This window comes from Ostrinia furnacalis, unplaced genomic scaffold (genome assembly GCF_004193835.3).
Source record: "Ostrinia furnacalis isolate ACB-3 unplaced genomic scaffold, ASM419383v2 OfSCF1862, whole genome shotgun sequence".
Taxonomy (NCBI): domain Eukaryota; kingdom Metazoa; phylum Arthropoda; class Insecta; order Lepidoptera; family Crambidae; genus Ostrinia; species Ostrinia furnacalis.
In genome coordinates this window covers 649,077-664,340 of record NW_021132101.1, presented here as the reverse complement: position 1 = coordinate 664,340, position 15,264 = coordinate 649,077, and the positions used below count along the sequence as shown (strand labels likewise).

At 40.0% G+C, this 15,264-nt stretch overlaps 1 protein-coding gene across 8 annotated transcripts; it reads left to right on the top strand.

The window, feature by feature from the left end:
* The first annotated feature begins 411 nt into the window (after window positions 1–411).
* Window positions 412–13,354, top strand: LOC114353923 (transmembrane and ubiquitin-like domain-containing protein 1). Of its 8 annotated transcripts, none has more exons than XM_028306108.1 (10): window positions 413–727; window positions 1,572–1,760; window positions 2,074–2,142; window positions 2,385–2,516; window positions 2,701–2,798; window positions 3,843–3,921; window positions 4,465–4,708; window positions 5,367–5,523; window positions 8,491–8,629; window positions 12,441–13,354. In XM_028306108.1, the coding sequence occupies exons 2-9, from the start codon at window positions 1,586–1,588 to the stop codon at window positions 8,584–8,586; spliced, it is 1,050 nt and encodes a 349-aa protein (XP_028161909.1). In that variant the 5' UTR covers window positions 413–727; window positions 1,572–1,585; the 3' UTR covers window positions 8,587–8,629; window positions 12,441–13,354. The 8 variants fall into 8 exon arrangements, with proteins under 8 accessions (XP_028161907.1, XP_028161908.1, XP_028161909.1 ...); XM_028306103.1 differs by having other exon boundaries at window positions 416–727; window positions 2,701–2,771; window positions 3,816–3,921; window positions 8,484–8,629; XM_028306101.1 differs by having other exon boundaries at window positions 416–727; window positions 8,484–8,629.
* The last annotated feature ends 1,910 nt before the right edge of the window (window positions 13,355–15,264 follow it).

The window sequence follows — 15,264 nt, the reverse complement described above, 5'->3', positions numbered from 1 at the left end:
CCTCNACATTGAGTGGTGGAGACTGGAGATGGACCCAACCCAACCCAAGATACATCGAACAAGCCTCAATTATATCCATAGAAAAGTTTACTATTTGTAGTAACATACTTAGTTGTACCGAAATTGGCCTCCGATCGATACAGTGTGTGTGAGGTGCTAATTTTGAGACACCTTATTTAGAGACATAGACTGAGCCCCGATTACGGTAATTTTTAACGTCTCCAATCCAGACGCGCTTCATCGATTCTGCGATACGATTGGTCAAAACACAAAAAAAAACAGCGTACGTCAGCTGTTCAATAAAATGTTTCAATATCAACGGATCTGAAAAACATTTTGTCATTAAAATTGTTTAAAATCGTAACCTATGGCTGTATAGCGTAATGCCTTTTCCTACAAAAGGAAAGAGTAAAAAAAAATATTGTCAGTCAAATTTTCTGTCATCTTCGTTGCTTTTGCATACATTTTTTCACAATATTTTCCGTGTTTCTGGAAAAAAGAAGAGATTTCCTTGGTTGATTATTAGCAATGCTCTTGTGTGTTCTTAAAAGTAGCACTGCTGCTTGTGATTAGCTTGTACAATTTTGGTTTTTGTTGTTATTTTGTGCACCAATGGTGATAACATTTCTGCTGATATTGCAATGTCGTTTTATCTTTCTGAGAGTGTTTAGTGACACCTTAAAAACTATTTTGATTTGAGCAAATACATTACACTGCGAGATTTAAGGTAAGTACATTGTTTTGATCATTGAAACTAGTTTTCTATGACCTTGAAGAGATATTGTTAGCTCTAGGAATGATCAGTACTAAAACGGTACCAATGGGCCGACCGACTTCACAAACCCAAGATTTTGAGTTTTTTTTTATTCTTTCGGTGCCTAGTAGAAAATCCATAATGTTGTACAGGTTACTTTTTTAAATATAGTATATAACACAGTCCAATGATACCTTAATGTGCAAATGTGCCTATTTTATAAACATCTGTGACTGTTTAAAGATTCAGTACCAATTACTTCAATAGGCACGTTATTTTACTATGATAATATTGAAATTGTTATTTGAAAACAACACATTTTACACTCTAAATTAATTGTTATATATTTTTTTCAATATAATTATCATAAATCACATTATGTAGAACTGTAATTTATGGATAAGGTTTATTTGTGATCTACTACGTAATGTAGTTAAATTAAGATATAAAAAATATTTCAAAAAATTAAAATGTACATTTCGATTTCGTGCAGTCTATCATAATTGAATTCTTGATAACGATGGTTGCTTGACCTTCATATACTTGTTTACTAAGCTGAGTCGCAGACCACTGTAGACATGATAGTGGCAAAATAACATTATTCAAAGTTATAAAAAAATCAACAGAAATACAATGAAATATTATGTAATTTTCAGATTTACGTAAAGGTGCTCAATATAAAATCAATATTCATCATTATCACATTAAAATTTATTGTGTCACACTTCACATAATTTTGTTGTTGAGAGTTAGGCTATTTCTTATTTAGAATATCTTCAAATTCAAAACAATCTACGAATAAATATTTGCATTCTAGATTGTAGATACAGTATGACCCTAATAGAGGGGATCGGGGATGAAGTGATCCAGTTCGTGGGCGTGTTGCTGGTGGCAACGGTGGCCACGCTGGCCTGGTTGTCCACCAACGCTCGGCCCGGCCGGTACCGAACTGTGGTCGTAATGCGACCCAGGCCACATCATCCTGTCACAGTTAGCTTCCGAACCAGTAAGTCTGTTTATGGTTTCCAGTTAAATGCAATTGTTTTGCTACTATACCCTTTTTTTACTTTTTTGAAAGACTTTTTTTTTTTGCTCTACTGTATGCCATCAATGTGTTTTGGATCAATAAAAACATGAATCCAAAGGCACAAAATCAGTCTGATTTGTCGAAAAGGAAAATAATGACAATCTAATGTTTTTTTGACCATCCATGTCCATTGTCCATATTCCTGGCTTACTGGTTGCTTTTGTCATCATTTCATCTTAATATTCAATATGTAAACAAGTGAATGGTAAACAAACAATGTTGTTAATTGCAGGGGCTAGCTTCATGATCGCTAACACTCCGGTTAGCATTTCTCAACAAGCCTCAACAGCAGAAACTATTGGTAATTAAATAACTAGCGTCTTTTTCAATCAAAAACTGATACATAGTATTTTTATGTAGTTGTTGCAATAAGGGTTTCCTTGATTGCGCTCACAAGTTAGCGCCATTGTCGAGTAAGGCCCTGTCACAACTCACCAATAGCGCCCTCTGATGAGCGGAATAGGAAATACAGAATTTGAGCATGCTTTTAGATATAATTAGCTATTCATTTTAAACCACTTTGTCATTTTTAACACTTACCAGTGACCCCGGGGGCGATCGAGGACTCTAGAGACGCTTCTCGGGTGATACCTCTGCAAGAGATGGACAGCATCATTGATGCAGACATGGCCATGATGAACAATAACCGCTTGCACTTCTATAGGAGACTGGATGGTCAGTAAAACACATAATATTTCCTTAGATTAAAATTCCTATCAAGTCACCAGAAGCAATCTATTTTTCGCGTTTTTAAATTTAAGTTTAAGATGCAACTAAATTTTACCAACAACAATTTGAGTAACCAGTAATATTCTAATGCAACTGCTCTATTCTATTCATATTCTATTCTTTATTCTAGCTGCTCTCGTGAACCCGGGGAATGTGCCAGCTATATCTGATTCAGCAAGTGAAGACAGCGAGACCCAAGAGGAGAGTGAGCCAGCCAGCAACGATCAGATTCGCGAGATGGACAGCATTGTCAACGCCATGGAGGCTGACGTCACCGCTCGTTGTGACTTCTTCACCCGCCCAAACGGTAGGATAATACTGACACTTGTCTAGCTATAGCTGACTGCGAGCGAAGACGACAAGACCCAAGAGGAGAGCGAGCCAGCCAGCAACGATCAGGTCCGCGAGATGGACAGCATTGTCAACGCCATGGAGGCTGACGTCACTGCTCGTTGCGACTTCTTCACCCGCCCGAACGGTAGGATAATACTGACACTTGTCTAGCTATAGTTGACACGGAGAGTAAGGACTACGAGACCTAAGAGGAGAGCGAGCGAGCCAGCAACAATCAGATCCGCGAGATGGACAGCATTGTCAACGCCATGGAGGCTGACGTCACCGCTCGTTGTGACTTCTTCACCCGCCCGAACGGTAGGATAATACTGACACTTGTCTAGCTATAGCTGACTGTTGAGTGAGGACTACGAGACCCAAGAGGAGAGCGAGCCAGCCAGCAACGATCAGATCCGCGAGATGGACTATGGACAGCATCGTCAACGCCATGGAAGCTGACGTCACCGCTCGTTGTGACTTCTTCACCCGCCCGAACGGTAGGATAATACTGACACTTGTCTAGCTATATGTAGTTGACACGGAGAGTGAGGACTACGAGACACAAGAGGAGAGCGAGCCAGCCAGCAACGATCAGATCCGCGAGATGGACAGCATTGTCAAAGCCACGGAGGCTGACGTCACCGCTCGTTGTGACTTCTTCACCCGCCCGAACGGTAGGATAATACTGACACTTGTCTAGCTATAGCTGACTGCGAGCGAAGACGACAAGACCCAAGAGGAGAGCGATCCAGCCAGCAGCGATCAGATCCGCGAGATGGACAGCATTGTCAACGCCATGGAGGCTGACGTCACCGCTCGTTGTGACTTCTTCACCCGCCCGAACGGTAGGATAATACTGACACTTGTCTAGCTATAGTTGACACGGAGAGTGAGGACTGCGAGACCCAAGAGGAGAGCGAGCCAGCCAGCAACGATCAGATCCGCGAGATGGACAGCATTGTCAACGCCATGGAGGCTGACGTCACCGCTCGTTGTGACTTCTTCACCCGCCCGAACGGTAGGATAATACTGATTCTTGTTTATCTATAGGCTATAGCCTACAGCGAGACCCAAGAGGAGAGCGAGCCAGCCAGCAACGATCAGATCCGCGAGATGGACAGCATCGTCAACGCCATGGAGGCTGACGTCACCGCTCGTTGTGACTTCTCACCCGCTCGAACGGTAGGACCATACTGATACTTATTTATTTTTAAACTTCCGTGATGTATGCGTGCCTCATTTATTTCTATTTGAAGTAACCACATATCGTCAAAGTGCATCAGCTAGTTGATCCGGTTCGAAGGACCAACGAAATGTAATTTATGAGGATAATGATGAGGGATGGGTTTACTTCAAATAGTGCTAAATAAAAACTGAATTGTTGTGTGTATTAGCAATACACTGATTAATTGCCTTTAAAACGACTTAGTATTAATGATAAAGTGTATAAAAAAGAACGTACAATCATGATTCAACCACTCTCAACTTTTTCTATTACTAGCTCTCTTATCGTATCGTTAAAAGCATACAATCAATTCAAGTTTTTATTTTGCTGTTCCAGAAACTAACCCTGCAGTAACAGCTGGTGCCAAATCTGGTAAAGATGAAAACGCCTCGTCGACCGCGTCCAATGGAAACCCCGGAGAAGCTTGTAACAATGGGAGTGAGAGCCAAAACGCAGGCGCCGACGCTTTGAAAAAGATGGAATTGGAGAAGAATATGATTATAATTAAATTGAAATACCTTAACGACACGATCAAAGAAGTTAAGGGCAGTTTGGATGAGCTGCTTAAGGATTTTAAATTGTAAGTTTTGTCAGCAAGTTTCACATGCATGTTAAGTACCCGATTTCGCGACACAACACAACATATACTTAATAGTCACAACAAGATCCTCTACAAACACATTTAAAGAAATAGCGAGTCACTACTTCTTCTGCCTCGTCTTATCCCGTTACGTGGGGTCGGCTTTCCCAAACATGCGCCGCCATTTGATTCTATCTTGAACGTCTTGTCTATGGAGTTCCTTGTCATAGCGAGTCACTACTAGCATGCAAATAAAATGCTTATTCCTGCCTACAGCTTTAACCTTATTTGTATCCTTACAACGTGCCACTTCTATTACGTAGGTCCCTTTCATTTTACTTTCGGTACAGTTGTTAATTTTTACGATGCGGCTCACGTACGAGCCTAGTGACAATCTATTGCCATACGCCAGCCGCACATATTTAAAATGCGTAATGGGTAATTAATATCACTGCAGCGAGTACTAAATCGTCATCATTTCAGCCATAAGACGTCCACTGCTGAATATAGGCCTCCCCCAACGATTTCCACAAAGACCGGTTGGTAGCGGCCTACATCTAGCGCCTTTATGAGATCGTCGGTCTACCTTGTGGACTAAATGCTATTCTACAGTGCTACTTTTGTTACTATGAATGAAAATAAAATGTGACCTTCCTAGGCGTCACTTCTCAACCGAGCTACGGGCGGAAAGCCGGGTGCGCCTGATCTTCAACGGGCGCGTGCTGACGGACGACGCGGCCACGCTGCGCGCCTGCGGCCTGCAGGACCGCGCCGTCGTGCACTGCCTCGTGCACCCCAAGCGCGCCGCCGCCCCGGTGTGTATAGTAGGACATTTATACAGGGTATTTGCTGTGGCCTGAGGGACCGTGCCTTAGTGCACCGCAAGCGCGCCGCCGCCCCGGTGCGATAAGTCGCGATTCATAGGTCACTTATTGCGGATCACGTGTCCCGCTGCATACAGTATGACATGATTAGAGATGGGTTTGTAGCCAGCTAGTTTGGATAATAACTGATTATTATCTATTAATAGCCATTATTAGCCATCCATTGGCTAGTAACCCTGCTATTAATAGTTTCTTACGTTTTTTTTTCCACCTTTAAAATCAAATCAATATTAAAATCAAATATTACTCAAAGAAACAAAAAAGAACTAAAATATTAAAAAACATCAATGTAATTTATATAAACGACATTGTAGTTAAAAAAGAACATCTAAATATATAAAAGGAGAAACTGACTGACTGACTGACAGATCAACGCACAGCCTAAACGACTAAACGTAGGCACTTGAAATTTGGAAGGGACGTAGCTTAAATACCGTAGAGGTGCAATAAGAAAGGAATTACCGAAATTCCCAAGGGAACGGGAATTAGGGGGAAAATATTTTTGTATGAAAAATCTAAACCGCTTAAGTTAGACGCTTGAAATTTGGCATGTAGGTACATTAGTAAACTTAAAGCCTAGTTACCACAAGGAATTCCCGAAATTCCCACGGTAACTGGAATTAGCTGGAAAATCCTTTTGTATGAAAAAAGTAAACCGCTTAAGTTAGACGCTTGAAATTTGGCATGTAGGTACCTTAGTAAACTGAAAGCTTAGTTACAACAAGGAATTCCCGAAATTCCCACGGGAACGGGAAATAGCGGGAAAATCCTTTTGTATGCAAAATCTAAACCGCTTAAGTTAGACGCTTGAAATTTGGCATGCAGGTACCTTAGTAAACTTAAAGCTTAGTTACAACAGGATTTTCCAAAATTCCCGCGGGAACGGGAGTTAGGAAAAAACATTTGTATGAAAAAATCTAAACCGCGTAAGATAGATGAAGGGGGTAAAACGGGATCCACGCGTACGAAGTCGTGGGCGGCCGCTAGTGCTTAATAACAGGCGATACTAAAAAAATACATAAAATACCCAGAAAAATGTCAATAAATCATAAAAAACTCACATATTATTTGACTTTTTTTGTCGATAAAAATAGGTTTAGTAGTTCCGCCTATTTTCATATGTGCACTTTCTCAAGACTCATACTGTACTAGCGGCCGCCCGCGACTTCGTTCGCGTGGATCCCGTTTTACCCCCTTCATCTATCTTACGCGGTTTAGATTTTTTCATACAAATGTTTTTTCCCGCTAACTCTTGTTCCCGTGGGAATTTTGCAATATCCTGTTGTAACTAAGCTTTAAGTTTACTAAGGTACCTGCATGCCAAATTTCAAGCGTCTAACTTAAGCGGTTTAGATTTTTCATACAAAAGAATTTTCCCACTAATTCCCGTTCCCGTTAGAATTTCGGGAATTCCTTTCTTAGTGCACTTCTACGGTACCTAAGCTACGTCCTTTCCAAATTTCAAGTGCATACGTTTAGCCGTTTAGGCTGTGCGTTGATATGTCACTAAGTCAGTCAGTTTCTCCTTTTATACAATATTTAGACTAGCGGCCGCCCGCGACTTCGTACTCGTGGATCCCGTTTTACCCCCTACATCTATCTTACGCGGTTTAGATTTTTTCATACAAATGTTTTTTCCCGCTAACTCCCGTTCCCGTGGGAATTTTGCAATATCCTCTTGTAACTAAGCTTTGAGTTTACTAAGGTACCTGCATGCCAAATTTCAAGCGTCTATCTTACGTGGTTTAGATTTTTTCATACAAATGTTTTTTCCCGCTAACTCCCGTTCCCGTGGGAATTTTGCAATATCCTCTTGTAACTAAGCTTTGACTTTACTAAGGTACCTGCATGCCAAATTACAAGCGTCTATCTTACGTGGTTTAGATTTTTTCATACAAATGTTTTTTCCCGCTAACTCCCGTTCCCGTGGGAATTTTGCAATATCCTCTTGTAACTAAGCTTTAAATTTACTAAGGTACCTGCATGCCAAATTTCAAGCGTCTAACTTAAGCGGCTTAGATTTTTCATACAAAAGGATTTTCCCGCTAATTCCCGTGCCCGTGGGAATTTCGGGTATTCCTTTCTTAATGCACCTCTACGGTACCTAAGCTACGTCCCTTCCAAATTTCAAGTGCTAAATTTGTAAACTATGAAGGGATATGTTTCATCAATAGTATAACATTAATAGCAGGGTTACCATCTGAAATCGGCTATTATTGGCTATTAATGGCTAATAACTGCTTTTAATCCGTTATTAGCCAATTGCTATTAATCGGATTATTAGCACTTACCCATCTCTAGACATGATACATAGGCTGCCTGCTGCGGACTCGCGATCTCCATGCGTATAACAATATACAGCGCCTGCTATAGACATACAGTGGAAAATGACGGTGCCTGCTGCGATGATGATGCGCGCCTACGAGATATTACGGGATCGTGGCTTAGTACACCCCAAGCGCGCCGCCTCGTCTCGGTGCGTACTCATATAGTAGGGACTTGATACACAGTGTATACAGTAGCCCGTGACATACAATCCGCCTGCTGCGGTCCTAGTACGTGACTAACGGGGCGCCTGCTGCGGACCATGCCACCCCGGTTGTTTCTAAGTGACACTTCTCAACCGAGCTACGGGCGGAGAGCCGCGTGCGCCTGATCTTAAACGGACGCATGCTACCTAGTGACCTAACTGACAGAACAGAATAAAGACAAAAACATCGAACCACTTACATTTATAACACGACATTGTCAAAATCGCAATCACGAAGTCATTGTTTTTTTTTTATGAGAAAGAGTACATAATTAACCTTTCTCCAAAATTGATAGTAACAGAATCCCCTTGATTATCCATTAGCACCCGTATACAAGTGACATCGGTTATAATTTTCCAGCGGGTAGACGACGACAATGCAACTCCGGGAACTGAAGCGACTACAGGAGGCGGGGTCGAGGGGGCGGCGCCCGAGCGCTCCTGGGACCTGGAGAACATACTAATGACTCTCGTCTCCATCGCACTCACCGTCGTGTGGTTCTTCAGGTAATGAAAATAGGGCTGGAAGATGGTTCATAGAGGCGAGAATCCTTACTTACTAATGCAGACTAAAGCCTGGTCCGTGAGCACGTAGAATTTTGTGATGACCCCAAGCTACCCATCCTTATCGCTCGCGCGTAATTATATTGCTGTCGCGACTGAGCGACGCGCGCCCGCAGTGAGTGTGCGAGCGCGACTATTGAACAAAATTCTACGTGCTCACGGACCAGGCTTTAGACTAACAAAACATTTACGCGGCATTTAGGTGTGAGTGTGACCTTTATGAGACGCGGGCCGCGTTTCTAGGTAACTATAGGTCAGGACACTGGTTAATAAAGGCGAGAATCTCACTTAGTAATGCAGAGTATCAAAAAAGTATTGCCGCGACTTTTAAAGCTCTTTCAAATTAAGGTTCGGCCAAACCAACTCGTGCAGTGTACGCGATGGCGATCAGATGTCGTGTATGAATTTGTAGCGATAAGTTCACATCAACGCGTCGATCTATGCACACGCAGTGATCGCTAGCGCCGTAGCGACTTACACGCGTTGGTTTGGCCGAAACTTCAGACATTTTCAGCTGGACATCAGTCTTGCGTTTATAAGACCGCACACTTAACTGTTGGTAATTGTAATTTTTTAACGTAGTTGTTATACAATTTTTAATTCTGCAAACGCACGACAGACGTCCTTCTAACTAAAACGTCTAATTTGAAAGAGCCCTTAGGTGCCTTTTATGAGACGCGGGACGCGTTTCATCTTGGTCTCGTACGATTGTCCCTCGTTAATGTAAATATGCCTTTAAAAATTCCCTTTTTGATAGTGACGAGTTTTTATAATTGGCTGTCTTAATCTGAGATTCAAAATTAATAAAGTTCACCCTTAATAGGTTATGCACCAAGTTCACAAAGCAGTGTCTTACGTCACGGGCGCCATATTGTTATTACTAATGTCTTAGCATAGACAAGCGAAAAATCGTGAGTTCGAATCCCACCTAAATCAGGCGATACTTTCGAAAAATCACGTTCATGTATGTTTATCTCGCAGCTTACGGCCAGAGATCATGATTCCATTGCGCCGCTATCACCCAACGTTCTAGGCGTACGAGTGTGAATGCGGCGGCGATATCGCTCCAGCGCGGGGTAATAGATGTGCGAATATCTTTATTGTTACAAAGGGTCTACTCTGCCACGCAATGTTCGTATCTAAAGCCTGGTCCGTGAGCACGTAGAATCCCGTCCAATGACCCCAAGCTACCCATCCTTATCGCTCGCGCGTAATTATATTGCTGTCGCGACTGTGCGACGCGCGCCCGCAGTGAGTGTGCGAGCGCGACAGCAACATAATTACGTGCGAGCGACAAGGATGGGCAGCATGGGGTCATTGGACGGGATTCTACGTGCTCCCGGACCAGACTATACAGCTCTTTCTCTATCACTCATAATAGTACCTCGATATGTGTGAGAGAGTACGAATAGGCTGTAAACACGAACATTTTGTCACAGAATAGCCCCGCAGACTTGTGAAAAACGTAACCCGATTACTAATTAAGGATTACGATTACAGTATGCACGATTTCCATGTGTTGCGGTTATAGTACAATCACGACTACAGATTAACGAAATAAATCGAAAAGTAGTCACATTCGTCAGTCGATTGCTTTTATATCGTACGTAATCCTAATTAATTAATCGATTACTTTTTCAGAGTGATAGATGCAATATTTTAAAAACATACATTCATTCACTCCTGATCTGATCAGGTCCATTATGTGTCGCTTAAATGTATTTTTATTTCATTTCCTTGGACATCATACGAGTATTTTGAAATTCTCTACTTTTCTCAAGTTTTCTCTATAATAATTTGTCTAATGGAAATTATGCCGATTAGACCCCTCGCGCTGTTTTATTTCCAAATTAGCATGAAATAAGTGTTACTTATTGTTTTTTATCAATAATAGTTAAGTCACTTTTAGACAAAGTAACTTCAACGGATCGAAACCGTGCAGACCGCGTAAAACTTTAGATGTAAAACGTAATTCAAAACATTCCCTATAGTCGAGTAAAAGTAAGTAAGAGTAAAATCTTCAAGTCGGCAAGTTAGGTCGGTCAAATTGCTGGAAAAATATGGCAAACCCAGACATGACATGTGACATTTCCTGTTCCTTTTAGTTTTCCCAAAATTTTCAGTGTATTGAATCGTGGTTTTATCTGTTGCATGGTACCCCTGATATCTGTCGCTGGCTATGGCATATTTCCTGCGTGTTTTAATTTTGTTTTTATAGCTGTTGACAATTTCACATGATGTAGGACTACTGTGTGATTTTCACTAATACACACAACAGCACATCAGTCGTAACATGTTAACGTTTGAAATCGCCCTTATATCCGACGAATAAGAGCTAATGCTAGTGCAACAGTTATGCTTAATGTGCCGTCGGTGTACCGCCCATTGTGTATCTTTCTGACAGTCTGGATGATTTTAGGCCGCAAAATTGTAAGGTTTTGGTTGATTCTCATGTAATACAGGATAGGGCACAAATTGGCTTCAAATCTGCTCAAGGAGAAAAAAAATCTTGAGAATCAAGGAATATGGGGTAGAGACTGACAGCAAAGATGTGCAATAGCTTTGAATGGTTCCCGCCGATATGCAAAGTATTTTCGTGACGATTTGAATAAATGTGTGGGCGTCCTTTTGGCACACAATTGAATGTTAATTAAGTTGTTTGTGTCAAACTAAGTATTAGTTTATTTCTCAAGGGCGCAGCTTAAAGTACGAAAAAAAGTTTTTTGACATTACACAAAAGGTGTGGGATATGAATCCCAAACCCCAATCTATCAATTTGTATTGTTATAATTTTGTTGTGAAAATGAGTGCTTTTGCATAAAGAATAAAGTTCTTTCGTACTATAGCTGCTCCCCTGATTCTCCCAGAATACCACTAGATTAAGCTCAGATTACGTGCATCGAGAATGTCAAGTATTCAAAATAATAAAAAACCTAAATGATGAAAATAATTTCATGCCATTGCTCGTTAAATCTATTCGAATTCCTCATTTCCACATGCATGTAGTCTTGAGTCTTAATCCCAATGTCAAAATTTATTCCCTCACTTGTAAACGTATAATCGCAGAAATAGTATGTTCTTGTTCGGTTAATCTGTCAATCTGATCACCTTGTAATAAGGTCTAAACGGTTGTCAAACGTGTACCAATGCTGATCCCAGATCGGATTGGATAGGGTTAGCTGATCAACTTTCATGAAGTACTGAAAATTATTGAAGGAAATCAGATGTAGCAGTCTATCAACTAAATCAATACCTACCTTTACTTACATAGGTACTCGAAGTGTAATTAAAAACAAAAATTACAAGTCTATCTATAATATAAAAATGAATCGCAAAATGTGTTGGTAAGCGCATAACTCAACAACGCCTGGACCAATTTTACCAATTCTTTTTTTTTAAATGTTTGTTGAAGTCCAAGGATGGTTTTTACAGCGAGAAAAGTTTGAATAATTTCCGGGTAAACCCTAAAAAACTCGAAACTTCACCCCTAAGGGTAAAACGGGGTCCACGCGTACGAAGTCGCGGGCGGCCGCTAGTATAAAATAATTATTATTATCTAGCACATTATAATAGGCTATGTTAGTTTAAAGGCTGATACAAAATTGCCATAAACATTTTTATTTAGTCAAAGAAAAGTTATCATTAAAAAACAGTTGTTGTAATTGTATTGGAAAACTGTTGTTGTAGTGTAGAGCTCTATTTGTGTCATTAAATAAGTTATAGGTGTATTTTAAATAAAATATTCTCTTTCCAGATGCGAATATTCGAACATGTTCACAGCGAGCGCGAGCGTAGCGTTGTTCGGCCTAACAGTATTCTACAGCGTCGCGATATTCGGCCTCTACCTCTCAGACACATTCCACTTCGACCGGAGGCCTGCGCCGGCGCAGCCTATACCTACCAACTAAGTTTCAACCTAAACCCTAAGTCATAACGTACATTATCGCGAAATACAGGCGTGCTTGCTAAAGCATTTGAGATTCCCCTAGATTCGTAACGTATGTGCATAAACAGGGTGCGTTTTTAAAATAGCGATCAGTACAGCCCGTATCATGAGAACGAACTTCACCGAATGATTTTCAACTTAACAATGTTATCGTATGTAACGTTACAATTGTTAGAATTTCCTTTCTTCTGTTCTCATCATTATAGTTTAGATGTTCTTTTTACTATACTAGTCCGTGTGCTGTATTCTATTTCGAAATGACCCAATCGAAGATCTGCCGCGCAACAAAACATAGATGTTAGCGTTATAAAGTGGAATAAGATATTGATCCGTTTTGAATAAAGGAATTTGATTATTAACATTTACTAAGCTAATTTATAAAAATCATTAATATTGAATGTTAGTCTTCGACAGAAATTACATAATAGAAAGTTAAGCAGTGAAATTGGATGTATGTACTTAGTGGGGATAAATTTTTCAAGTATGCTGTGATTTATTAATTGGTTTTGTAAGTAATTTTTAGAATTGTTTAACAAATTACTATTTTGTCTATGTTGAACATGACAGCAATGCAAAGTTGCTGTTGGCTTTTCGTGTTTAGTTAAGTACATTTTTATATTTATAGCAAATCTTGCTTATTATTGTATATTTTTAACTAGTAGCTTGCACAAACGAAAAATTGCGAGACATTCATAGTTAGCCGTCCAAATTTTCCAGATGTATTTTTTTATTTATATCTAACTTCTAATGACCATATTCCCTTCGGTGTAATTAAAACATTATAATATAATCGGTCTTCGCAAGTTGTAAATAGTATCATAGGTATTTATGTATAAAATATATTTTGTATTTATTTAGAAATAAGTGCGATTTTAATCATGTAACATTTGAATTATTTCTTAAAACAATCACTTTAATTGCAGCAGTTTCTTATAAATAAATTCTTTGATCTACTCATCTCACCTATCAAAAATTCATTGTGAATATATTTATGGTACCTAATAGTTTTCTATGCTAAAAGATATTATTGTTATTTACTTTTTAAGATTATAGAAATTTCAAATAAAAGAATACCTAATTGTACCTTGGTTTTAAACTTGAATCTTCCCCCATCCAAGTTGGATGATCCAACGAATCCTTAACGAAAAAAATATGTAGACATGTCTATCCTGGAATAGCCATTATTGTGTAGGTAGGAGATCCCGCCCTGTATTTCCACCAACAACCGGTCCTGCGCTGCCCGCTGACCTTCACCAGAACGTCGGTTCACCTAGTGAAAGGCCTGCCCACACTACATCTTCTGGCCCGTGTCGCCACTCGGAGAACTTCCTGCCCCAATGTCCATAAGCTGCGAACTATGTGCCCCGTCCAACGTTTGTTGAAAGTCTTACGTATTCTGGACAGATTTGTTTATATTGTCCTGTTTCAAATATAGGTAGGCTTGATTTCTCTCGAACACGGTTCGAGATAGGGGCATGTAACGGGAAACTATGGAGGACATTATGAAGTTTGTCACTACGAAGCCATCCTTACTTCCCTCCCTACTAATATTATAAATGCGAAAGTACTAGGCATGGAAATGATTGCTATTTTTCATTCATTTTCATTTTATGAAATGATGATCTTTTTTCATACGATTTCACATGCGAAATTTCACAGACAATGATTTTTATTCGCAGTGTTTTAATGTAGCTCTTTCATATAATGTGCTATTTTTAATGAAGTATGAATTATGATGAACGATTGCTAATTAGCTAAAATATGAAATGTAACAAATCTGTTTCATTTTATGTCGCACAACAAAAAACAACAAGTTTCACAGCACAGTACCTATGAATGCAACAATCAATAACCGCGCGACTAGTGAAAAATCATTCATTTCATCTGCCTGCCTCATAATGAAATCATACGAATCATGACAAGGAAATTTAAACCTTACACTTTTGAGTTTAAAGTTCATATTTAAAATGCCCAGTTTCGTCCGTCATCACCTCTCTTGTCCTTTTCTAACACGCAAATGATTAAATCATTCCTTCTTACTCGCTCGGTCGCTTCGCAGAGCTGCGCGCACGGACTTCGCTCGAATGAATGAATGAAATTCATGTGATTCGTGATTTCGTCGACTGTGAAATTATAGCAGTCTATGTGAAGTAAAATAGCAGGTGTGATTAATGAAATTAATTTCATATGATTTTTCACCTGCTATTCATGAAATGTTCCATTCCTAGAAAGTACACAACTGTCTGTCTGTGTTGCCTAAACCACTGAACCGAGTTTGATGGAATTTGGCATTGTGTAGAGTCCGGAAAGGACATCTCAAGACTCCCAACGCTGTATTTAGGGTTCCCAACCCTCCCGGATTGCCCGGGAGACTCCGGAAATAATGGTTAACCTCCCGACCTCCCGGAGAGCAATATTTTCTCCGGTATTTCTAAAAATTTAATGCATCCATTGCTGCTCGTACTTGTTTATAAATTTTATCTTTAAAAGAACCAATCACATGGACCAGCATTACTAAACTCCAGGAATTATTAAATATTGATATAGATAGTGACAAATTGTACGATGAGGTTGGACTTTTGCGTGAGGTGCAACCACATCTTATTGAAGAAAATTGACTTCTTTACGAAAT

Excerpts from the sequence above, each read along its gene's own strand:
- LOC114353923 (XM_028306103.1), top strand. The coding sequence starts at position 1,586 with ATGACCCTAATAGAGGGGATCGGGGATGAAGTGATCCAGTTCGTGGGC. Across the intron at positions 3,922-4,464 it reads CTTCTTCACCCGCCCGAACG|AAACTAACCCTGCAGTAACA; the intron begins GTAGGATAATAC and ends TTGCTGTTCCAG. Across the intron at positions 5,524-8,483 it reads CCAAGCGCGCCGCCGCCCCG|CGGGTAGACGACGACAATGC; the intron begins GTGTGTATAGTA and ends ATAATTTTCCAG.